Raw genomic sequence first — 27,449 nt, forward strand, 5'->3', positions numbered from 1 at the left:
CACACATTCGCGTACACACCGTTTCATGGTTGTTGCCATCGTTCCAGATCCGGTTTTCAGAGAGCTGATAACACCTGCACTCAGTGCTCACTGGAGCAGCGACGTCGTCATCCAGAAACATGACAGATAGTGGAGTCATATAAAAACATATCATCTTTGGCTGTGAGTGGAAAGAAATGTTTTAGCAGCCTTTAATTTAATGGATCTTTTGTGTACAAAGGTGATGTATTATTGGAAATGTTCAAATTTGACTTATCTATGAGGCCGTCTATAGACGGGTTGGTTGTTTAGCAACAAAACCAATGCGGGCACAACTATGGGGTAAAACAGACGTGGTTGGCTTAGATTGTTGACAACATGTAAGCTGTATTTCGTCTCCAATGTTTATTGAAAACATAAATACGTTTGAGCACTTGTCTCAAATACATTGTTACAGTTGTTGGTTAGCTAGCTAGCTAGCTAGTGGTCCTTCTGTGGCTCAGTTGGTAGAGCATGGCGCTTGTAACGCCAGGGTAGTGGGTTTGATTCCCGGGACCACCCATACGTAGAATGTATGCACACATGACTGTAAGTCGCTTTGGATAAAAGCGTCAGCTAAATGGCATATATATAACTGTATCCATATTAGCATTGACATAAAATAAATCAAGACAAGACAAAGGTATCAAGAACAATATGAAACTAGCTGAAATGAGTCATTTACGATTCCCCACATGGCAGTTTCTTGTCATTGTTAGTAGCGATCTGGACTTCTGCTCCATTGCAGTGTGTGCATCGTTTTTGTGATGGTGTCAGCTAACCCATCTATGGGAATTGTGTTTTTGGGCTCAACATCAGCTAAACTGCAATAATCCTAGGCCTGTAGGCGCAGTGGAAAACAGTTTCCAGACAGTAACCCTGGGCCTTGGGCAGGCCTGACTGACTCCCCTTTAGCTTCAGATACACAATCAGAGGCTGCATGTTTTTGTTGAAGTGCAGGATAACCAACCCCAGCTCTAAGGGTTAGTTCCTGTTGCAGGAAATGTTACTAAACTCAGCAAAAAAAGAAATGTCCTCTCACTGTCAACTGCGTTTATTTTCAGCAAACTTAACATGTGTAAATATTTGTATGAACATAAGATTCAACAACTGAGACATAAACTGAACAAATTCCAGAGACACGTGACTAACAGAAATGGAATAATGTGTCCCTGAACAAAGGGGGGTCAAAATCAAAAGTAACAGTCAGTATCTGGTGTGGCCAATTACAATGGCAAAGTCACAATAATGGCTTCAGATCAAAGTCTACGTTGAGACCTGATTATTGTGACTTTGCCATTGTAATTGTTTGTAAGCTTGTGTAGTCTAAAATTAATTCATGATCGTATGCTATCCATTTGTTTTTTGTATGCTGTTATTTGTATGCAATTTTAATATTTGAGAATTAACCAATGGATATTAGGCCACTCTTGGTCATGATTACAGACACCCGTGTGTCTTTTGACACAATATAAACGAGCCATCTCGCAGTGTTTGATTATACCCTGATGATTATACCCTGATGATTACACCCTGATGATTACACCCTGATGATTATACCCTGATGATTATACCCTGATGATTACACCCTGATGATTACACCCTGATGATTATACCCTGATGATTATACCCTGATGATTACACCCTGATGATTACACCCTGATGATTACACCCTGATGATTACACCCTGATGATTACACCCTGATGATTATACCCTGTCGGATATGACATTTTTGCATCTGAGCTCCTAGAGTGTGCGGCTCTCCTTTATTTTCAAGTTTTCTAATCCGCGAGCCAGCGCCTCGCCTTAATAGGTGTGCGTTTCTTTTTCTTCTCGATGGGGATGTACATATCATATAAAGAGATAAGGCCTCAACAGTTTTGACCCATCCTATGTCGACTAAAGCTCCTATGAACAGAAAGTGCACAGTCTACAAGAGAAATAAAAACATGGCTCGGAAAGGCAGTGGTGAAGAAATACCCAAAATACAATGATACTACAGTGACCTCAACACGGCAGAACTCCAGTCGAGTATCTTATCGGACCTGGAGAGCTACAGTGACCTCAACACAGCAGAACTCCAGTCGAGTATCTTATCGGACCTGGAGAGCTACAGTGACCTCAACACGGCAGAACTCCAGTCGAGTATCTTATCGGACCTGGAGAGCTACAGTGACCTCAACTCGGCAGAACTCCAGTCGAGTATCTTATCGGACCTGGAGAGCTACAGTGACCTCAACACGGCAGAACTCCAGTCGAGTATCTTATCGGACCTGGAGAGCTACAGTGACCTCAACACGGCAGAACTCCAGTCGAGTATCTTATCGGACCTGGAGAGCTACAGTGACCTCAACACGGCAGAACTCCAGTCGAGTATCTTATCGGACCTGGAGAGCTACAGTGACCTCAACACGGCAGAACTGAAGAGCCAGTGAGTCGGCAGAACTCCATCTTATCGGACCTGAAGAGCTACAGTGACCTCAACACGGCAGAACTCCAGTCGAGTATCTTATCGGACCTGGAGAGCTACAGTGACCTCAACACGGCAGAACTCCAGTCGAGTATCTTATCGGACCTGGAGAGCTACAGTGACCTCAACACGGCAGAACTCCAGTCGAGTATCTTATCGGACCTGGAGAGCTACAGTGACCTCAACACGGCAGAACTCCAGTCGAGTATCTTATCGGACCTGGAGAGCTACAGTGACCTCAACACGGCAGAACTCCAGTCGAGTATCTTATCGGACATGAAGAGCTACAGTGACCTCAACACGGCAGAACTCCAGTCGAGTATCTTATCGGACCTGGAGAGCTACAGTGACCTCAACACGGCAGAACTCCAGTCGAGTATCTTATCGGACCTGGAGAGCTACAGTGACCTCAACACGGCAGAACTCCAGTCGAGTATCTTATCGGACCTGGAGAGCTACAGTGACCTCAACACGGCAGAACTCCAGTCGAGTATCTTATCGGACCTGAAGAGCTACAGTGACCTCAACACGGCAGAACTCCAGTCGAGTATCTTATCGGACCTGGAGAGCTACAGTGACCTCAACACGGCAGAACTCCAGTCGAGTATCTTATCGGACCTGGAGAGCTACAGTGACCTCAACACGGCAGAACTCCAGTCGAGTATCTTATCGGACCTGGAGAGCTACAGTGACCTCAACACGGCAGAACTCCAGTCGAGTATCTGAGATCGGACCTGGAGAGCTATCAGACCTGAGCCTCAACACGGCAGAACTCCAGTCGAGTATCTTATCGGACCTGGAGAGCTACAGTGACCTCAACACGGCAGAACTCCAGTCGAGTATCTTATCGGACCTGGAGAGCTACAGTGACCTCAACACGGCAGAACTCCAGTCGAGTATCTTATCGGACCTGGAGAGCTACAGTGACCTCAACACGGCAGAACTCCAGTCGAGTATCTTATCGGACCCGGAGAGCTACAGATGAGTCTAAACTGTCCACTGAAAATAATAGTAAAACCAGAGCCATACTGTAGATGAGTATGATGTTACAGTCTGTCTGGATATATTTCTCTGGATAAAACCGTGCCGAGGGGAGAGAACAGAAGGATGCATAGAAGCAGAACTCAAGACTCCAGGGCCTGTACCCCAATCACTCAGAACAAAGGGAATGTTTTGAGAGAACAAAATTATTTACCAGACAAATGTTCTGAAATCCATAATATAATTATAATTTTATTAATTATAATTATATAATTATTCAAAGCCTGGATTAATTACTAACGGATTTTGATTGTCAATCCCAACCCATCCTCTGCTTTTTAGAGAACGGGAATGTTTCTGAAGATGATGGGATTTTGTTTTTCAAAAGGTAGTTTTACCTTCAAGTATTTTTGCTCAACAGTTTGATGAACAGTAGCAACATACAGTTTTGCTCTGTGTGAGTGGGTACCACCATGAGCAATGTGAGAGACAGCTGGGCTTTACCATCCCCCACTAAGGTCAAAGTTCACAGTATGACCCAGGGTCATATTCATTAGGGCACACTGTAGCAAAAAGTTTCAAAAAAAATTGTGCAAAGGAAAACATTCAGGTAGTCTATTCAGTTTGAGTTAGTTTTCTTCCATGTGTTGCCTAATGAAAATGACCCAGGACTAAGAGACAGTAGGGTATTTTTCCACCACCTACAGTAGCTCAATGAGCTAAGTATTTTACAGTTTATAGTCTTTCTGGTCTCTGGTCTTCTCTGGACTAGTTCTGTCCCAGTAATTCCTTGGGTTATTGTCGGACACCGAGAGTGGGGGTGTGCTGGTGTTTGGTGCGGCCACAAGGGAGCCGAGCTCTGGGGCGTATGGCTGCAGGCCCAGTTGCTTGCTGTCCTTGAGTTTGCGGACCACCACGCGGCAGAAGTCCTCGCTGTGACGGTGGCAGGTGTCAAGGAGCTGGCGGACCTTGGCAGTGCGCGTGGCCCGGTTCACCACCAGCTCATAGTCCTCGTGCATCAGGAGAGAGCATGCAAGCAGAGCGTCCAGGCTCTGGTTCAGGCAGGCCTCAGTCATCTTGGAGACGATTTCCTCGCGCCGTGCCGCGATCCAGCATGCCATGGGGCCCAAGCAGAGGGGGTTTGATGGCAGGGTGAAATCTGGGGAAGGTGGGGGGCAAAGTAGGTATTAGATGAGAGGTAATATACAGTGCCTAAAGAAAGTATACGCACCAAGACTTATTCGACAATTTAGATATGGTGTCACAGATCTACACACAATACCCCATAATGTCAAATTGGAATTTCGTTTTACATAAAATTAAAATTAAATGCTTAAATTTCTTGAGTCAATAAGTATTCAATCCCTTTTATGGCATGCATAAATATGTTCTGGAGTAAACATTAGCTTTTTAAAAAAAAATGTAACCTTTATTTTACTAGGCAAGACAGTGAAGAACAAATTCTTATTTTCCAATGACAGCCTAACCCAACCAAACCCTCCCCTAACCCGGACAACATTGGGCCAATTGTGTGCCACCCTATGTGACTCCTGATCAAGGCCAGTTGGGATACAGCTCGGGATCTAACCATGGATTGAACCAGGGTCTGTAGTGACGTGCCTTAGACCACTGTGCCACTCGGGAGCCTAATGTGCTTAACAAATCACATAATATAAGTTACATGGACTCACTTGTGTTCAGTAATAGTTATTAACATGACTTGAATGACTACCCAATCTCTACCTCACACACAAATATCTGTAAGGTCCCTCAGTTAAGTAGTGAATTTCAAGCACAGATTCAACCACAAAGGCCAGGAACATTTTCCAATGCCTCTCAAAAGTAGGGCACCTATTGGTAGATAGGTAAAAAAACAAAAAACAAAGCAGACACTGAATATCTCTTTGATAATGATGAAGTTATTAATTACACTTTGGATGGTTGTATTAATGCGCCGAGTCACTACAAAGTTTCAAGCCTCCTTCCTAACTCAGTTGCCAGAGAGGAAGGAAATCGCTCAGTGATTTCACCAGGAAGCCAATGGTGATTTGAAGACAGTTACTGTTTAATGGCTGTGATAGGAGAAAATTAAGAATGGTTCAGCAACATTGTAGTTACTTCACAATTCTAACCTAATTGACAGAGTGAAAAGGAAGCCTGCACAGAATACAAATATTCCAAAACATGCATCCTGTTTGCAACAAGGCACTAATGTAATACTGTAAAAAATGTGGCAAAGCAATTTTATTTTTGTCCTGAATTTAAAGTGCTATGTTTGGGGCAAATCCAATACATTACTGAGTACCACTCTCCCTATATATTTTCAAGCACAGTGATGGCTGCATCATGTAATGGGTATCCTTGTAATCGTTAAGGACTGAGGATTTTTTTTCAGGATAACAAAAATAAATGAAATGGAGCAAACCACAGGCAAAATCCGAGAGGAAAACCTGGTTCAGTCTGCTTACCACCAGACACTGGGAGATTAATTCACCTTTCAGCAGGACAATAACCTAAAACACAAGGCCAAATCTACACTGGAATTGATTACCAAGAAGACAGTGAATGTTCCTGAGTGGCCGAGTTACAGGTTTGACTTAAATCTACGGCCAAACCTGAAAATGGTTTTGGCAATGATCAACAACCAATTTATCAGAGCTTGAAGAATAAATGGGGAAATGTTGCACAATCCAGGTGTGGAAAGCTCTTAGAGACTCTACCCAGAAAGACTCACAGCTGTAATTGCTGCCAAAAATGCTAAATCCCGCCCTGTGCCACTGGGTCCTGGACTTCCTAACGGGCCTCCCCTAGGTGGTGAAGGTAGGAAACAACACCTCCACTTCGCTGATTCTCAACACACGGGCCACATCAAGGGTGCGTGCTCAGCCCCCTCCTGTACTCTGTTCACCCATGACTGCATGGCCACGCAGACCTCCAACTCAATCATTAAGTTTTCAGACGACACAACAGTAGTAGGCCTGATTACCAACAATGACAAGACAGCCAAGACAGCCTACAGGCAGACGGTGAGGGCCCTGGCGGGGGAGCCAAGAAAATAACCTCTCCTTCAACAAAATGAAGGAACAGATCATGGACTTCAGGAGACAGCAGAGAGAACACGCCCCTATCCACATCGACGGAGTAGAGAAAGTGAAAAGCTTCAAGTTCCTCTGCGTACACACCACTGACAATCTGAAATGGTCCACCCAAACAGAATGGGTTGGGCTGTTGGGCCTGGTACAGCAACTGCACCACCCGCAACCACAGGACTCACCAGAGGGTGGTGCAGTCTGCCCAACGAATCACCGGTAGCACACTGCCTGCCCTCCAGGATGCCTACAGCACAGGAAGACCAATGTCACAGGAAGGCCAAAAAGATCATCAAGGACATCAACCACCCGAGCCATGGCCTGTTCACCCCGCTACCATCCAGAAGGCGAGGTCTATACAAGTGCATGAAAGCTGGGACAGAGAGACTGATAAACCGCTTCTATCTCAAAGCCATCAGACTGTTAAATAGCCATCACTTGCCAGCCTCTACCCAGTTCCCTGTCCTGAACTTAGTCACTGTCACTGGCCGTCTGTCACCCGGTTACTCAACACTGCACCTTAAGAGGCTGAAATGGTCCACCCAAACAGAATGTGGTGAAAAGGCAGAATAGCGCCTCTTCAATCTCAGGAGGCAGAAAAAAATGTGGCTTAGCCTCTAAGATCCTCACAAACCTTTACAGCTGCACCAGCTGCACCACTGTTGCTCTATGTATATAGACATGGAATCACTGGCCACTTTAATAATGTTTACATACTGTTTTACTAATTTTACATGTATATACTGTATTCTAGTCAATGCAAATTGGAATGTAGACTTCAGTAAATGTGATATTTCATTATTTATTCATATTTAAATGTTTTATATATCATCCACATACACACATGTTGAAGTCGGAAGTTTACATACACCTCAGCCAAATACATTTAAACTCAGTTTTTCACAATTCCTGACATTAAATCCTAGTAAAACATTTCCTGTCTTAGGGCAGTTAGGATCACCACTTTATTTTAAGAATGTGAAATGTCAGAATAATAGTGATTTATTTCAGCTTTTATTTCTTTCATCACATTCCCAGTGCGTCAGAAGTTTACATACATCATGCATGCATGCATACATACATACATATACATTCAATTAGTATTTGGTAGCATTGCCTTTAAATTGTTTAACTTGGGTCAAATGTTTCAGGTAGCCTTCCACAAGCTTCCCACAATACGTTTGGTGAATTTGGGCCCATTCCTCCTGACAGATCTGGTGTAACTGAGTCAGGTTTGTTGGCATCCTTGCTCACACACGCTTTTTCAGTTCTGCCCACACATTTTCTATAGGACCGAGGTCAGGGCTTTGTGATGGCCACTCCAATACCTTGACTTTGTTGTCCTTAAGCCATTTTGCCAAAACTTTGGAAGTATGCTTGGGGTCATTGTCCATTTGGAAGACCCATTTGCGACCAAGCTTTAACATCCTGACTGATGTCTTGAGATGTTGCTTCAATATATGCACATAATTTTCCTATCTCATGATGCCATCTATTTTGTGAAGTGCACCAGTCCCTCCTGCAGCAAAGCACCCCCAAAACATGATGCTGCCACCCCCTTGCTTCATGGTTGGGATGGTGTCCTTCGGCTTGCAAGCATTCTTCCTCCAAACATAACGATGGTCATCATGTCCAAACAGTTATATTTTTGTTTCATCAGACCAGAGGACATTACTCCAAAAAGTACGATGTGCAGTTACAAACCGCAGTCTGGCTTTTTTATGGCGGTTTTGGAGCAGTGGCTTCTTCCTGGCTGAGCGGCCTTTCAGGTTATGTCGATATAGGACTTGCTTTACTGTGGATATCGATACTTTTGTACCAGTTTCCTCCAGCATCTTCACAAGGTCCTTTGCTGTTGTTCTGGGATTGATTTGCTCCTTTCGCACCAAAGTATGTTAATCTCTAGGAGACAGAACATGTCTCCTTCCTGGGCGGTATGACGGCTGCGTGGTCCAATGGTGTTTATACTTGAGTACGATTGTTTGTACAGATGAATGTGGTACCTCTTCAGGCGTTTGGAAATTGCTCTCAAGGATGAACCAAACACGTGGTGGTCTACAATTCTTTTTCTGAGGTCTTGGCTGATTTTCCCATGATGTCACACAAAGAGGAACTGAGTTTGAAGGTAGGCCCCTGAAATACATCCACAGGTACACCTCCAATTGACTCAAATGATGTCAATTAGTTTATTAGAAGCTTCTAAAGCCATGACATCATTTTCTGGAATTTTCCAAGCTTTTTTAAAGGCACAGTCAACTTAGAGTATGTAAACTTCTGACCCACTGGAATTGTGGTACAGTGAATTATAAGTGAAATAATCTCTGTAAACAATTGTTGGAAATGACAATGACTTGTCATGCAAAGTAGATGTCCTAACCGACTTGCCAAAACTATAGTTTGTTAACAAGAAATTTGTGGAGTGGTTGAAAAACGAGTTTTAATGACGCCAACCTAAGTGTATGTAACTTTCCGACTTCAACTGTACATATGTGTAGCAATATTATAGTAACATAAGTTTGATTTATTTTATACGTTTTTTTGTACATATTTTTACTTTACAGATATGCAAAGTCAGGATGGTGTTCTCCGTTTTGCTCTGACCCCCCCAAGTGTCAAATAGCTAATACACACAGTGCATTCGGAAAGTATTCTAAAATTGATTACATATCTTTCCCCCCTCAATCTACACACAATGCCCCATAATGACAAAGCAAAAAAAACATATTTTTTTGCAAATGTATACCTTATTTACACAAGTATTCAGACCCTTTGCGATGAGGCTCTGGTGGAACCTGTTTCCATTGATCATTCTTGAGATGTTTCTACAACTTGATTGGAGTCCACCTGTGGTAAATTCAATTGATTGGACATGATTTGGAAAGGCACACACCTGTCTATATAAAAAGGTCCCACAGTTGACATTGCCTGTCAGAGCAAAAATCGAGCCATGAGGTTGAAGAAATTGTCTTTAAAGCTCAGAGACAGGTTTGTGTCAAGGCACAGATCTGGGGAAGGGTACCAAAAAATGTATGCAGCATTGAAGGTCCCCAAGAACTCAGTGGCCTCCATCATTCTCAAATGGAAGAAGTTTGGAACCACCAAGAGTCTTCCTAGAGCTGGTTGGCCAGCCAAACTGAGCAATCTGGGGAGAAGGGCCTTGGTCAGGGAGGTGACCATGAACCCAATGGTCACGGTAGGGACTTGGAGACTAGTCAGGATCGAGGGAAAGATGAACGGAGCAAAGTACAGAGAAATCCTTGATGAAAACCTGCTCCAGAGCGCTCAGGACCTCAGACTGGATTGAAGGTTCACCTTCCAACAGGACCACAACCCTGAGCACATAGCCAAGTCAATGCAGGAGTGGCTTCTGGACAAGTCTCAATTTCCTTGAGTGGCCCAGACGTGAACCCGATCTAACATCTCTGGAGTGACCTGGAAATAGCTTTGCAGTGACGCTCCCCATACAAACTGACAGAGCTTGAGAGGATCTGTAGAGAAGAATGGGAGAAACTCCCCAAATACAGGTGTATCAAGCTTGTAGCGTCAGATGATTTCAGGCTGTAATCGCTGCCAAAGGTGTTTTAACAAAGTACTGAGTAAAGGCTCAGAATACTTATGTAAAATGTGATATTTCATTTTTATTTTGCTTTGTCATTTTGGGGTATCGTGTGCAGTTTGATTTAATACACTTTAGAATAAGGCTGTAACGTAACAAAACGTGGAAAAACTCAAGGGGTCTGAATACTTTTTGAATGCACTGTACATAAATTCAGAAAAAAAAGAAACAGCCCTTTTTCAGGACCATGTCTTTCAAAGATAATTTGTAAAAATACAAATAACTTCACAGATCTTCATTGTAAAGGGTTTAAACACTGCTTCCTATGCTTTTCAATGAACCATAAACAATTAATGAACATGCACCTGCGGAACAGTCTTTAAGACTGCTTACAGACGGTAGGCACAGGGCACAGTCATGAAAACTTAGGACACTAAAAAAGAGGCCTTTCTACTGACTCTGGAAAAACAACAAAAGAAAGATGCCCAGGGTCACTGCTCATCTGCGTGAACGTGCTTGAGGCATGCTGCAAGGGGGCATGAGGGCTGCAGATGTGGCCAGGGCAATAAATTGCAATGTCCGTACTGTGAGACGCCTAAGACAGTGTTACATGGAGACAGGATGGACAGCTGATCATCCTCGCAGTGGCAGACCACGTGTAACAACACCTGCACAGGATCGGTACAGCCGAACTTCACACCTACGGGACAGGTACAGGAGAGCAACAACAACTGCCCGAGTTACACCAGGAGCGCCCAATCCCTCCAGCAGTGCTCAGACTGTCCGCAATAGGCTGAGAGAGGCTGGACTGAGGGCTTGTAGGCCTGTTGTAAGGCAGGTCCTCACCAGACATCACCAGCAACAATGTCGCCTACGGGCACATCACCAGGGGTGATGGCGGATTCCCATTATTCGTCGAAGGAATGAGCGTTACACCGAGGTCTGTACTCGATTTGGAGGTGGAGGGTCCGTCATGGTCTGGGGCGGTGTGTAAGCATCATCGGACTGAGCTTGTTGTCATTGCAGGCAATCTCAATGCTGTGCATTACAGGGAAGACATCCTCCTCCCTCATGTGGTACCCTTCCTGCAGGCTCATCCTGACATGACCCTCCAGCCAATCAGAGTTATTTTCTTCACAAATGGCTTTTATTACAGACAGAAATACTCCGCAGCACCTGAGGCTGGCGTAGTCACATGTGGTCTGTGGTTGTGAGGCCGGTATGAAGTACTGCCAAATTCTCTAAAACGACATTGGAGGCAGAAATGTCTATTCTCTGGAAACAGCTCTGGTGGACATTCCTGCAGTTATGCCAATTCCTGCATGCCAATTGCACGCTCCCTCAAAACTTGAGACATTGTGTTGTGTGACAAAACGACACAAATTAAAGTGGCATTTTATTGTCCCCAGCACAAGGTGCACCTGTGTAATGATCATGCGATTTCATCAGCTTCTTGATATGTCACACCTGTCAAGTGGATGGATTATCTTGGCAAAGGAGAAATGCTCACTAATAAGGGATATAAAGATATGTGCACAACATTTGAAAGAAATAAGCTTTTGGTGCTATTTTGTGTGTAGATTTATTATTTCAGCTCATGAAACATGGGACCAACACTTTACATGTTGCGTTTATATATTTGTTCAGTGTATTTCTTAATTCCAGTCTTCTACTTTTAGATTTGTGTGTATTGTTCTGAATTGTTAGATATTACTGTACTGTTGGAGCTAGAATCACAAGCATTTCTCTACACCCGCAATAACATCTACCAAATGTGTATGCAAGAACAAAAATAATCTTTGATTAAGATTTTCTACAAAGTATTGACTCAGGGGTGTGAATACTTATGTACGTGAGATATCAGTATTTTAGATTCAATAGATTTTCAAAAATGTTGAAAAACATGCTTTCACGTTGTCATTATGGGCTATTGTGGTTTAAATATATTTAATCCACTTTGAACTCAGGCTGTGACACAACAACATTGTGAATAATTCAAGGGATATGAATACTTTCTGAAGGCACTGTAGGTAGTGAGACTAGGAGGGTGTAATGTTAGTCATGTTGTGATTTGGTTGTGAACTTCTTTCACCTGGCTGTGGTTGGTATGGCTGTGACTTCAGGGTGAGGTTGTCCAGGTGCATCACACACTCCGTCTCCGGTAGGCCTGGTTTGAGGGGAATATTGAGGTTATTCAGCGGCCTGGCACTCTGGGGGTAGTCGTTGAGGTGGTTGTCCTCTAGGGTCTGCTTTCTGAGGGGCTCCAGGTTGTGGGATATGAACGACGTGAGGGATACTTCTAGGAGGGATGAGAAGGAGGGGTTGGGGGGGGGGGAATGGGAGACGAGGAGAGATGGGTGTCAATCAGAGGAGGCTCCTCCAGGGAAGAAGAGGAGGATATTCTCCTCATTAACTTGAGGAAAGATGTATCAATTCAAAGTCTTTTCAAAAGAGAAGAGTATACAACGCAGCAACAGAATAGTACTCAGGAAACTCTTCAGCAGTCATTTGCAGCTGTCAATCACAGTACAGGAAAGGAGGTAGGCTTACCTTTAAAAGGTGGGGCATTGGTGCTAGTGAGGGAGCTCGGTCGGGAGATGTCCGTGTCCTGGGAGGAGCAAGACCAAGAGCTTCCCTATGGCAGTGAGAGAAGGACGGTAAGAAAATCTGGTTACCGCTCCAATCTACTACACCTTCCTAATATTGAGTTGTTCCCCCTTTTGCCCTCAGAACAGCCTCAATTTGTTTTGGCATGGACTCTACAAGGTGTCCGTAGGGATGCATTCCATAGGGATGCTGGCCCATGTTGACTCAAATGCTCACAGTTGTGTTAAGTTGTCTGGATGTCCTTTTGATGGTTGACCATTCTTGATACACATGGAAAACTGTTGAGCGTGAAAAACCAGCAGCATTGTAGTTCTTGACACACTCAAACCGGTGTGTCTGGCACCTACTACCGTGTCCTGTTCACCCTCTGAATGGCATACATACACAATCAATTTCTGAATTGTCTCAAGGCTTAAAAAGTATTACACTGCTCAAAAAAATAAAGGGAACACTAAAATAACACATCCTAGATCTGAATGAATTAAATATTCTTATTAAATACTTTTTTCTTTACATAGTTGAATGTGCTGACAACAAAATCACACAAAAATTATCAGTGGAAATCAAATTTATCAACCTATGGAGGTCTGGATTTGGAGTCACAGTCAAATTAAAGTGGAAAACCACATTACAGGCTAATCCAACATTGATGTAATGTCCTTAAAACAAGTCAAAATGAGGCTCAGTAGTGTGTGTGGCCTCCGCGTGCCTGTATGACCTCCCTACAACGTCTGGGCATGCTCCTGATGAGGTGGCGGATGGTCTCCTGAGGGATCTCCTCCCAGACCTGGACTAAAGCATCCGCCAACTCCTGGACAGTCTGTGATGCAACGTGGTGTTGGTGGATGGAGCGAGACATGATGTCCCAGATGTGCTCAATTGGATTCAGGTTTTGGGAACGGGCGGGCCAGTCCATAGGATCAATGCCTTCCTCTTGCAGGAACTGCTGACACACTCCAGCCACATGAGGTCTAGCATTGTCTTGCATTAGGAGGAACCCAGGGCCAACCGCACCAGCATATGGTCTCACAAGGGGTCTGAGGATCTCATCTCGGTACCTAATGGCAGTCAGGCTACCTCTGGCGAGCACATGGAGGGCTGTGCGGCCTCCCAAAGAATTGCCACCCCACACCATGACTGCTAAACCGATCATGCTGGAGGATGTTGGAGGTAGCAGAACGTTCTCCACAGCTTCTCCAGACTCTGTCACGTCTGTCACTTGCTCAGTGTGAACCTGCTTTCATCTGTGAAGAGCACAGGGCGCCAGTGGCGAATTTGCCAATCTTGGTGTTCTCTGGCAATGCCAAACATCCTGCACGGTGTTGGGCTGTAAGCACAACCCCCACCTGTGGACGTCGGGCCCTCATAACACTCTCATGGAGTCTGTTTCTGACCGTTTGAGCAGACACATGCACATTGGTGGCCCGCTGGAGGTCATTTTGCAGGGCTCTGGCAGTGCTCCTGCTCCTCCTTGCACAAAAGGGGAGGTAGCGGTCCTGCTGCTGGGTTGTTGCCCTCCTACGGCCTCCTCCACGTCTCCTGATGTACTGGCCTGTCTCCTGGTAACACCTCCATGCTCTGGACACTACGCTGACAGACACAGCAAACCTTCTTGCCACAGCTCGCATTGATGTGCCATCCTGGATGAGCTGCACTACCTGAGCCACTTGTGTGGGTTGTAGACTCCGTCTCATGCTACCACTAGAGTGAAAGCACCGCGAGCATTCAAAAGTGACCAAAACATCAGCCAGGAAGCGTTGGAACTGAGAAGTGGTCTGTGGCTACCACCTGCAGAACCACTCCTTTATTGGGGGTGTCTTGCTAATTGCCTATAATTTCCCCCTGTTGTCTATTCCATTTGCACAACAGCATGTGAAATGTATTGTCAATCAGTGTTGCTTCCTAAGTGGACAGTTCGATTGCCTTGGAGTTACATTGTCTTGTTTAAGTGTTCCCTTTATTTTTTTGAGCAGTGTATTTTATCCTGTCTCCACCCCTTCATCTACACTGATTTGAAGTGGATTTAACAAGTGACAATTGTCAATCTATGTCATGGAAAGAGCAGGTGTTCCAAATGCTTGCATTATTGGTTGAAATTATGTTTGATTTAAGACTTGATTTAGACACATGTTATTTGGTCTTGTTTCAATGTTGATAGTGCAATGGAATGTTTAAATCAATGTCATTGTTTCAACGCCATGCCATCAATCTAAATAAAGACGTACTGTATATTGAAATGAAAGGAGAAGTCCAACGATTCCTGCCTGAACAGTGACTCCTACTGTTAGGAGGGGTAATGCACTTAAGTTAGAATTGGTCTACCATCCAGGAGTGTACCATCCAGATGCCTACCTCTATAAAAACCTGCTTAGCTTTGGTAACAAACAAGCTGTGTATGTTTCAGTTTTCGCTATCATGTCAACACATTTTGACATTGATCAGCTTCCATATTCATTTGCGTATTCTACCAAAATAACATTGAATAGTTGAAAGTAACAAACGTTTCTTACACAAGCTGTATGTGGAGTGAGTTTGGGTTTATGTAGGCTACATTGACATCTGATGTGTCCAACAAAGGCCACCATCATTTTATCGAGTAGCTAGGGTATACTGTCATTCATCCATGGTTGACTGGATCTTTGGAAGTTTAGAAGTAGTTACTATTTGCCTTATAAATAGGAATGCAAATTCACGATATTAATAATACACTTTTATCTTTTGATATTGTCTTTTATATGAAGGATGTTGGTTGATTTCACATTTTATCTACAAGTTCTTAATATGTTGGATTCTCCATCCATTAATATGAAGTTGAAGAATATGAATACATCCAATCAAATTTAATTTGAAGTGCATTTAAAAAGTTTGATTTAGTGACATTTAGTACATTTTTGTGTGCAAATGTATTTAAAAAAAAAAACGGAAATATCACATTGACATAAGTGTTCTGACATAAGTGTTCTCAGTACTTTGTTGAAGCACCGTTGGCAACGATTACAGCCTCGAGTCTTCTTGAGTATGACACTACAAGCTTGGCACACCTGTATTTGGTGAGTTTCTCCCATTCTTCGCTGCAGATCCTCTCTAGCTCTGTCAGGTTGGATGGGGAGCGTTGCTGCACAGCTATTTTCAGGTCTCTCCAGAGATGTTCGATCGGGTACAAGTCCGGGCTCTGGCTGGGCCACTCAAGGACATTCAGAGACTTGTCCCAAAGAAACTTCAGCATTGTCTTGGGTCTGTGCTTAGGGTTGTGGTCCTGTTGGAAGGTGAACCTTCACCCCAGTCTGAGGTCCTGAGCAGGTTTTCATCAAGGATCTCTCTGTACTTTGCTAATTTAATCTTTCCCTCGATCCTGACTAGTCTCCCAGTCCCTGCCACTGAAAAACATCATCACAACATGATGCTGCCACCACCATGCTTTAGGGATGATGCCATGTTTCCTCCAAACGTGACGTTTGGCATTCAGGCGTGGTTTCATCAGATCAGAGAATCTTGGTCTGAGAGTCTTTAGGTGCCTTTTGGCAAACACCAAGCAGGCAGTCATGTGCCTTTTACTGAAGAGTGGCTTCCGTCTGGCCACTCTACCATAAATGCCTGATTGTTGGGATCTGCAGAGATGGTTGTCTTTCTGGACGGTTTCTCCCATCTCTACAGAGGAACTCTGGAGCTCTGTCAGAGTGACCATCGGTTTCTTCTCCCGCGATTGCTCAGTTTGGCCGGGCAACCAGCTCTAGAAATAGTCTTGATGGTTCCAAGCTTCTTCCTTTTTAGAATGATGGAGGCCACTGTGTTCTTGGGAACCTTCAATGCTGCAGACATTTTTTTGGAACCCTTCCCCAGATCTGTGCCTCGATTACAACCCTCTCTCTGAGCTCTACAGACAATTCCTTCGATTTCATGCCTTGGTTTTTGCTCTGACATGCACTGTCAACTGTGGGACCTCATATAGACAGGGGTCTTTCCAAATCATGTTCAATCAATCAATTTACCACAAGATGCACCTGAACTCGATTGTGAGTCTCATAGCAAAGGGTCTGAATACTTAGGTAAATAATGTATTTCAGATTTGATATTTGTATACATTTGCTAAAAGTAGCTTCTTTCCCTCAAATGTTGTGCAGAAATGTATTTACATCCCTATTAGTGATCATTTCTCCTTTGCCAAGATAATCCATCCGCCTGACTAGGGACAATAAAAGGCCACTTTAAAATGTGCAGTTTTTCACACAACATAATGCCACAGATGTCTCAAGGTGTAATGTCCACCAGAGCTGTTGCCAGAGAATTGAATGTTTATTTCTCTACCATAAGCTGCCTCCAAGATTGTTTTAGAGAATTTGCCAGTACGTCCAACCGGCTTCTTCACCTGCGGGATCGTCTGATGGGGGTGTTGAGGAGTATTTCTGTCTGTAATAAAACCCTTTGGTGGGGAAAAACTCATACTGATTGGCTAGTGCATGGGCCTATGCCCTTCAAGGATCACTCATGACTGCAAGTTACGAGATGCCCATATCCAGAGCGACAATGCCTATATCCATACTGGTCCCCTGTGGGAATCGAACCCACAACCCTGGTGTTACAAGTGCCATGCTCTACTAACTGAGCCACATGGATCCAACACCCCTGCCCAGTCATGTGAAAGTCGTAGATTAGGGCCTTATGAATTCTTAATTAAATTGACCGATTTCCTGATATGAAACTCATAAAATCATTGAAATTGTTGCGTTGATATTTTTATTCAGTATAATATACACAGTACCCGTCAATAGATTGAACACACCTACTCATTCCAGGTCTTTTCTTTATTTTTTACATTTTAAAATATATGGAATCATGTAGTAAACAAAAAAGTGTTAAAACAAAAGAGTCTTTAAAGTAGCCACCCTTTGCCTTGATGACAGCTTTGCACACTCTTGGCATTCTCTCAACCAGCTTCCATGAGATTGTGAGCTGGACTGCGTTTCAATTAACAGGTGTGCCTTGTTAAAAGTTCATTTGTGGAATTTATTAACTTCTTAATGCGCTAGAACCAACCAGTTGTGTTGTGACAAGGTAGGGGGGTATACAGAAGATAGCCCTAATTGGTAAAAGACCAAGTCCATATTATGGCAAGAAAAGCTCAAATAAGCAAAGAGAAACGACAGTCCATCATTACTTTAAGACATGACGGTCAGTCAATTCGGAAAATTTCAAGAAATTTGAAAGTCTCTTCAAGTGCATTCGCAAAAAACCATCAAGCGCTATGATGAAACTGGCTCTCATGAGGACCGCCACAGGAAAGGAAGACCCAGAGTTACCTCTGCTGCAGAGGATAAGTTCAGTAGAGTTAACTGCACCTCAGATTGCAGCACAAATAAATGCTTCACAGAGTTCAAGTAACAGACACATCTCAACATCAATTGTTCAGAGGAGACTGCGTGAAATCATGGTCAAACTGCTGCAAAGAAACCACTACTAAAGGACGAAGAGGAAGAGACTTGCTTGGGCCAAGAAACACGAGCAATGAACATTAGACCGGTGGAGATCTGTCCTTTGCTCTGATCAGTCCAAATCAGAGATTTTTGAACGGATGATCTCTGCATGTGTGTTTCTCACCGGTGAAGCATGGAGGAGGAGGAGGTGTGGGGGTGCTTTGTAGTGCATTGACTGCTTTCAGAATACGTTTCCCTCCTATGGCTGTCACAACTTGAATGCGCCTCGAGAGGAATATTTTTCTCGCATTAAACCACACGACCTCAAGCCGACTAGGTAAACTATTCTACTATGGTGTTTGTTGTCTGATGTTCTTTTAACAATGTTACATGGCAAATATAGTAGTACTGGAAAGTTATATCCTGAGTGATAAAGTAGAGGCTTTGAATTACTTATCCAGCAGCTAGAGCAACGTACAGCTGTCTGAGTTGAGCGCCGCTGTGAAGTACATTATAAACTATTTAAATTCCCTTCATCTGAACATTGGCGTTTCAGCAACAATCATGCACGTCAGTTCTGTGCACACGGCATAACTGAGAAAATCGAATATTTGAGAATACATTTGTATTCTGTCTGCATTAAGCTGTGTCATCTCAAACCAAACCAAGCCCCCCCAGGAGATTTTTATTGATCTTCACCGATCTCATAAACGTCCTCTCCAGAATCTATATGACGGACATCCATTGCAGTGACAGAACTTTATCCCCTGTGGATGGTGCTGTTTCAAAGGTCAGTGTACTCACTTGCCAGGGACTGGGGTTGTCCTTCAGAATGTTTAAAATCTTCTCCTCCCTCCCCTTCTCACCCGCCACGGGTGTGGCAGAGTAGCAGCCTGCCCTCCTCATCAGCTAGAGAGAGAGGGGGACGAGAAAGAGAGGGAATATGATATACGATGCCACAAACAGATGCAAATCACTGTGTACATTTTCTTCCACCTCCTAATGTTGAAGAATAAAGTAAAAGTAGGCGGTGCCGGAATATTTGTACCGAAACGTCAAGTCATCCATTTGTCTCTCTGTTCGTCATTTGTCGAGTCATCTATTTCAAGCCATATCACGAAACACGACGCTGCAAACCCTGGTCAGGTCTGATGTCATCAAATTTGTGCAACGAAAACCTTTCGCAATAGACACATACAGTGTTACTTGAGTCACACTGAATGACTTGGAACTCTGTATATATATTGACAAACGTGTTTGCACTGCCAAACATATCCTGCCAAATTATTTTCCTTGTGACCTGTGTCCTGTGCAGTCTTGCGCTGACTGACCTTTGACTTCTTGACCTCCAGCACGGCCTCCAGGATGTCAATTTCATCAAACCTCCTCAGCATTGGCTCCAGCTCTATCACACACACTGCACAAGACAGGGAGAAGTGGTTATGACTCTGTAGATTTCAGGGTCAAATGTATACTTGCAACACCTACATAGATAATACATTGATAATACATTGAAATATTGCGCTAGACATGTTGATCAAGGACGGTTTCAGCTCCAAGTAACAAGGTAAGGTGACAGGGGCAGATCCAGAATCAGATAGAACCTTAACTAACCATTTGGGTTAGGAAAGCACCAAACTGATCCGAGATCTGTGTCTAGGGGCAACTTCATCCTACGTTAAGGTAATGAGTTGGAGGTCATGGCTCTTACAAATGAATTGAGGTCAAAGGTTAGAGGTCGCAAGCTAAAATATGATTTGAACGATGCAGCAACACCGATCAGCAGCATCAGCTTGTTGGCCTGCCCAGGTTCCTGGAGGGAAGTGGACTGGGTGTGAGGGGATGGAGAGGCTCGTCTCATAGGGAGTTTCTCCGGACTACTGCCGAGGTGTGGTGGTCTTACTGCCGCCGAAGTATCACCCAGGTGGGTGCTACACTTCTTGTGGTGGACGATCCAGCCTAACTACAAAGGAAGAGCTGTGAACGTCGAAGACGACGAGGTGCCCGATGAAGCACTCTGGGACCTGTCTGTCAGAGGATCTCTACCTCCCTGCCTGGCTGCACCATCACAATGCTCTCTCCCTCTCTGCTTTTCCAAACTGCATCTGAAGTTGTGGAAGACTATTGCCCAAGAACTCCCTTATTTGATTTAAGTGACTTTGAGATTCTACTTGTAAATGAAAAACGCTATAGAAAATAAATATACTATTATTATTATTATGTCTCTTACTGAAAAAGCAGGGCCGTTCGTCAGGGTTGGCGGTCCAGCCGCAGGTCATGAGGTTGATGAGTGTCTCCCTGCTGGGGATGTCCCCTGGTAGACAGTCCAGGCCTATGTCGGGACGTATCCCACGCAGTACGCTGAACATGACCTGCATGGGGTTGGTTGCCTCTGTACAGAAAACATACCAATTCTCACTCAGCGTTTTAGTTCCGAATGAAGATTTAATATCACTTGAGGCTGGAAATCCCACCTCTGCCACCAACTAACTATATTTGGTCTTTGTTTTTCCTTTTTTCGAGCATGCAGAGGACCAGAAACGTCAACTCGTGAGTTTGGTATACGTCACTGACTACAAACACAGTGAGGTCATGTGGCTAATCTATATCTATGGAAGCATACATATAGCTGACAAAATTCTATTTTTTGAATGAAGCTACAATATATGCTTCCACAAAAGTGAGGTCATTAACATCCATGATTCTTATACAGAACTAATGTTGCCAAATGCAATGCATTCTAACAGTAAAGAAAGAATCTACACAATGACTTACCTTCAAATGGTATCCTCCTGGATAGCACCTCCCACATAATGATAGCGTAACTAAAAACGGGAACATCACGAAAAACAGGAACATCACATTATTTGGCCCACAGTTAGAATAGCAGCCTCTGGGGACAAAAAAAACACTTATGTCAGATGAGTTGGACTTCCCTTAAAGGGAGGAAGTCACACATTTCATTTCCTCAGTCTTACACCAACACAATTTCCAGTGACAAAATGACTCAGTCATAATGACATCTGTTTAAGTCCCAAAAGCCCCAGTGAATGTAAATCAGAGGTTAGGGGAAGTTGAAGGGCTAGTGTCATGTCTTTTTTTCTACGTTTCCTTTTTGACATATTTGCTCTAACAAAGGATTCATTTAAGGCGGCGTTCATCTAGAAAGGGCAAGCTCCCTATAGTCAATCACTGAGATGAAATTGAAATTGGAGCTTAACACAAAGTAACTCACTGTTTGTGAGGAATGTGGTCCGATTTACCGTCAGCTAAGTAAACGTACCTTGTAGTTTTACCGTAGGTTAAATAATAAACGTGCCTTGCGTTACAGAGACTTCTCTTAGAAAGTTATGTCAAAAATCCTTAGCTGGCTGACACACTTCTTCTCCTCTCCCTTTAAAAAGATACACTGAGAATGTTGTAGTTGTGTTGTAAAGTGGGCGGCAGGGTAGCCTAGTTGTTAGAGCATTGGACTATTAACCGAAAGGTTGCAAGTTCAAATCCCCGAGATGACAAGGTACAAAATCTGTCGTTCTGCCCCTGAACAGGCAGTTAACCCACTGTTCCTAGGCCGTCATTGAAAATAAGAATTTGTTCTTAACTGACTTGCCTAGTAAAATAAAGGATAAATAAAAAAAATAAAAAAAAGTGGTGGGTCACCACAGAAAGACTGCTCATCTTCCAGAGAAACATATTTTCTATTCAAATTTCACCCACGTTTCAAATTGCATTTGACTCACATAGGATTTGGTTAAGGGAGTTATTGTCAGTCATTATTACTGCAAAACAAAAAAAATTAAATAATTGAGTAGATCTGGGTACGTTTTATATTACACATTGAATCGTGAAGGCACCTGTAAGACAGTGGTCTGAAGAAATGTTAATATTCTTCCTCGGTAGCCCGGATGTCATATCACTTCATACTTTAGCCGAGTGCACGGATTTTCATTGTCATGCCAGAGATGCTCTGTAAAGCACAAAGAGATCTGTCAACATAGCTAGAACTCAAACCCTGGTTCTGGTTGGCTGGCTCACCTGTAGATGTCGTGTTTGACGACTGCACAGCGGTTCTTGGAGGGTTCGTACTCCTCTGGGGGCATGTAGATGATGGTGCCTCCCATCTCAGGTGGCTTGGATCCCGAGCCTTTACTGATCGACAGCTGGCGCCACTTAGACAGGCCAAAGTCTGCTATCTGGACAGACATTTACATTACATTTGAGTCATTTTGCAGATGCTCCTACCCAGATAGACTTACAGTTAGTGCATTCATCTTAAGATAGCTAGGTGAGACAACCGCGTATCAGAGTCGTAGCCCTAGGTACATGTTTCCTCAATAAAGATGTCAACAAAGTCAGTACAGGTAGGAAAAGACAAGTGTAAACAAAGTGTGGACAAAGTGTGCATTCATATTCTAACCGTCTCTCCTGACCCCCACTGGCTTTCGCCGACTGGTCAAGCACCGGTTCAGATGTTGCTCTACCGGAGTTCCACAGTTAATAGAGTCACTGCTCTTAGCTTCACGACTGACATTTTTGGACCAGCGATATCTGCCCCATGAGCATGTCGAGTCGGACAGCAGAGTAGGTCGTCTGGGATTTCGTACTGAGGTAAGTCGTATTGCTCATGAATGTGCTGGTTGTCATACCGCTGCTGCCACTTCAATGGCATTTGAGAACATGTTTGAAACATGAACACACTAGCTAGCTCCATTCGAACAACTGACTCGAGAAATAAGCACATCTGCTGCGCCTGCAGCAGACGCGATACCCGCTGTCATGGCGTTGAAATACCTGCTCAACAAAACTGCATACACAGGCTGTGAACAAGCGATTCAGTCGCATTCTCTTTACTGTGTCGCCACCATGCTCGATGCTATGTACAAGGACCACTACTTCGATGCAGACAAGAAACAGGGTTTACGTGAAGTGTTAAATACACAGCTGGACAGGATGGAAACAGGACAAAGTGACAGTACGCACTGAGGAAGAGAGGCCATGGACAGACAGAGCTGAAACTTCATGTAAAGCAGTGAAATCCTGGTTGAGAATGAAACTGAACAAATGAAACAGCACAGAAAGTAAGTGAAAGAAATAAGTTCTGATTATGTTTTACTGGTAAATGAGGACATACAGTTGAAGTCGGAAGTTTACATACACCTTAGCCAAATTCATTTAAACTCACTTTTTCACAATTTCTGACATTTAACCATAGTAAAAACTCCCTGTCTTAGGTCAGTCAAGATCACCACTTTATTTTAAGAATGTGAAATGTCAGAATAATAGTAGAGATTCCCAATGGGTCAGAAGTTTACATGCTCCCAAATGCTAATTGAGTGTATTGCCTTTAAATTGTTTAACTTGGGTCAAACGTTTCGGGCAGCCATTCCTCCTGACAGAGCTGGTGTAACAGAGTCAGGTTTGTAGGCCTCCTTGCTCGCACATGCTTTTTCAGTTCTGCCCACACATTTTCTATAGGATTGAGGTCAGGGCTTTGTGATGGCCACTCCAATACCTTGACTTTGTTGTCCTTAAGCCATTTTGCCACAACTTTGGAAGTATGCTTGGGGTCATTGTCCATTTGGAAGACCCATTTGCAACCAAGCTTTAACTTCCTGATTGATGTCTTGAGATTTTGCTTCAATATATCCACATCATTTTCCTATCTCATGATACCATCTATTTTGTGAAGTGCACCAGTCCCTCCTGCAGCAAAGCACACCCACAACATGATGCTGCCACCCCAAGGAAAATATCGCAATATCGGTATCGGCCAAATATGTAATATCGGTGCATCACTAATTGAAACCATGAAGACAACTGTCATACTAAATGTAATTTAAAATGTAACAAATTGCCTTTGCAAACAGGAATTAGACTTTATAATGTGAGTCCAAGCTTAATAAGACTGAGGTTGACACACACACACACACACACACACACACACACACACACACACACACACACACACACACACACACACACACACACACACACACACACACACACACACACACACACACACACACACACACACACACACACACACACACACACACCTTGATATGAAACTCTCCATCCAGCAGAATGTTCTGTGTCTTGAGGTCGTGGTGCAGGAGGGGGGGGGTCATGTTGTGTAGGAAGTTCACCCCCAGAGCTATCTCGTACAGGACACGCAGCCTCAACGACCAGGCCAGCAGGGGGTAAAGGTTATTCTACAGAGTGTGGGAGGAGACAAGGGGAAAGAGTACATGTGAAAAAAAAGTCTACACAGAAGGTAGAGTGGAAATAGTAGGGAGAGAACGAGAAAGTGAAGAAGAATGTATTGGTTCGAAAATTCGTCATTGGCTTTGATACTACAGTGAAGAGGCGACTCCGGGATGCTGGCCTTCTAGGCAGAATTGCAAAGAAAAAGCCATCTCTCAGACTGGCCAATAAAAAGAAAAGATAAGATGTGCAAAAGAACACAGCCACTGGACAGAGGAACTCTGCCTAGAAGGCCAGCATCCCGGAGTCGCCTCTACACTGTTGACGTTGAGACTGGTGTTTTGGGTGTGCTATTTAATGAAGCTGCCAGTTGAGGATTTGTGAGATGTCTATTTCTCAAACTAGACACTCTAATGTACTTGTCCTCTTGCTCAGTTGTGCACCGGGTTCTTCCACTCCTCTTTCTATTCTGGTTAGATCCAATTTACGCTGTTCTGTGAAGGGAGTAGTACACAGCGTTGTACGAGATCTTCAGTTTCTTGGCAATTTCTTGCATGGAATAGCCTTTATTTCTCAGAACAAGAATAGACTGATGAGTTTCAGAAGAAAGTTCATTGTTTCTGGACATTTTGAGCCTGCAATCGAACCCACAAATGCAGATGCTCCAGATACTCAAAAGAAGGCCAGTTTTATTGCTTCTTTGAAATCAGCACAACAGTTTATTGCTGTGCTAACATAATTGCAAAAGGGTTTTCTAATGATCAATTAGCCTTTTAAAATGATTAACTTGGATTAGCTAACACAACATGTTATTGGAACACAGGAGTGATGGTTGCTGAAATTGGCCTCTGTACACCTATGTTGATATTCCATTAAAAGAATCTGCCGTTTCCAGCTACAATAGTCATTTACAAAATTAACAATATCTACTGTCACGCCCTGGTCGAAGTATTTTGTGTTTATCTTCATGTATTGGGTCAGGCCAGGGTGTGGCATGGGGTTTTTGTATTGTGGTGTGTTTTGTCTTGGGGTTTTGGTGGTGGTATTGGGATTGTAGCTTAGTGGGGTATCTAGCAAAGTCTATGACTGTCTGGAGTGGTTCTCAATCAGAGGCAGGTGTTTATCGTTGTCTCTGATTGGGAACCATATTTAGGCAGCCATATTCTTTGAGTTTGTCGTGGGTGATTGTCCTTAGTGTCTTTGTTCCTGTGTTAGTTGACGAGTATAGGCTGTTTCGGTTTTCATTACGTTTATTGTTTTGTAGTGTTTGTGTTTATTCGTGTTTACGTTGTTTATTAAACATGGATCGCAATCTACACGCTGCGGTTTGGTCTGACTCTCCTTCATCACACCAAGAGAACCGTTACATCTACACTGTATTTCTGATCCATTTTATGTTATTTTAAAGGACCAAAAAATGTATGGTAGTGTATATATATATTTTATTAATTTTTTAACATTTGTTTTGGGGATGGTTGGCAAAAAAATGTGGGGCTCAAAACAGATGGCCCCACTTACCCTGAATGACGGTTCGCCGCCATATACAATAATAACAGGTTTTTGGAGTACCACAGCCTCTTTATAAATGGACAGGTTTCTTCTGTATTGAGAACGAAGAAAGTGTTGCCAAGAAAAGGTTAGTCAAAAATATCCTGATTACGGCTAAAGAGCCATAAACACTTTGTACCAACATTGCAGCACTCGCATTTCCCATCCTAGTAGGAGCATAGCAGTAAACTGATACCAAAACCTGAATTGTCCATTTTTATTTTTTATTTAACTAAGGTAAGTTGACTGAGAACACATTCTCATTTACAGCAACTCCCTGGGGAATAGTTACAGGGGAGAGGGGGATGAGTGAGCCAATTGTAAGCTGGGGATGATTAGGTGACAGTGATGGTATGAGGGACAGCTTGGGAATTTAGCCAGGACACCGGGGTTAACACCCCTACTCTTATGATAAGTGCCATGGGATCTTTAGTGACCACAGAGAGTCAGGACACCTGTGTAACATCCCATCCAAAAGACAGCACACTACACAGGGCAGTGTCCCCAATCACTGCCCTGGGGCATTGGGATCTTTTTTTAGACCTGAGAAAATAGTGCCTCCTACTGGCCCTCCAACCCCACTTCCAGCAGCATCTGATCTATCCATCTAGGGACCAACCAGGAATGCCAAAAGGTTATCTAATCATGACCCTGCTTAGCTCCAGAAACAAGCCAGCAGTGGGATGCGGGGTGGTATGCTGCTGGCCGCTTCAGTGGCTGCTTCTCCATTCGAAAATGATTGAACTCATACTATAACTCTGTTTGAAACAGTTGGAGAAAGAAATTCCACCCCATAGACTGATATGACAAGAGACTCAGTCCCGACTCCCTTGTTTATGCACGGACACTGTTCTTACTAAGTGTATGTAGGCCTACCTCGTGAAGCAGCTGATCCAGCGAGCCATTGCTCATGTACTCGGTGACGATGCCGAAGAACTCAGGCTCGTTGCACACGCCAAAGATCTGGATGATGTAGTTGAATCTGGCCTTGTGGAGCACTTCCGCCTCCTCCAGCAGGCAATTCCTCTCCCTGCAAACACAGTCCTGGATTAGATCACCTTTTGGCATTCGTGTCATGGTGCCATGATGGCACATGGATTAACATTCCTGTTGCTTTCTCATGTGTATAGAGAAAGTACAGTCTCCCATTCATAGGGGCATGAGAAGAAATCAAGGTCTCTACCACTCTGTTGCTGTTACTGACTGTCAGTCCAAAATGTAGACAGCAGCAGCATTCTGTAAAGGCAATCGCAAGGGGCCTCTGGATAAATGAATCAACATCTAATTTGAGTAGGCAATGACTGATTCTAGCCAGATAAAACCTAATGGCATAGTCCTACTTAATCTGGTGGAATGACTTGAACGAAAAATACCTTTCGCCAACAGGAGAATCCAATTTCAGGCCCTTGATGGCAACGGTGGTCCGCCAATCGGAATGCTGTGCCTTGAACACGCTTCCGAAACCCACCATTGCTCAGGTAATGTAAATCCGTCAGCTTTTGATAGGAGATCACCGGTAGATTTGCTCGTGAGACAACAAACAGCCCATGTGCTGCTGCTCCAT

General features: G+C 43.7%; 1 protein-coding gene across 1 annotated transcript; it reads right to left on the reverse strand.

Annotated features, from left to right (window-relative positions):
* Positions 1–1,056: 1,056 nt before the first annotated feature.
* LOC118401722 (receptor-interacting serine/threonine-protein kinase 2-like) lies at positions 1,057–27,449 on the reverse strand. Its single transcript, XM_052477236.1, is given in 18 exon segments — positions 1,057–2,064; positions 2,122–2,178; positions 2,236–2,424; positions 2,499–2,726; positions 2,784–2,993; positions 3,286–4,629; positions 12,208–12,414; positions 12,666–12,750; positions 18,938–19,042; positions 19,465–19,550; positions 20,364–20,525; positions 20,909–20,958; positions 22,169–22,326; positions 24,190–24,345; positions 26,762–26,915; positions 27,259–27,350; positions 27,352–27,422; positions 27,425–27,449. Coding segments are annotated over 13 exon segments (1,782 nt in total). The 3' UTR covers positions 1,057–2,064; positions 2,122–2,178; positions 2,236–2,424; positions 2,499–2,726; positions 2,784–2,993; positions 3,286–4,198.

This window comes from Oncorhynchus keta, chromosome 23 (assembly GCF_023373465.1).
Source record: "Oncorhynchus keta strain PuntledgeMale-10-30-2019 chromosome 23, Oket_V2, whole genome shotgun sequence".
NCBI classification, from domain to species: domain Eukaryota; kingdom Metazoa; phylum Chordata; class Actinopteri; order Salmoniformes; family Salmonidae; genus Oncorhynchus; species Oncorhynchus keta.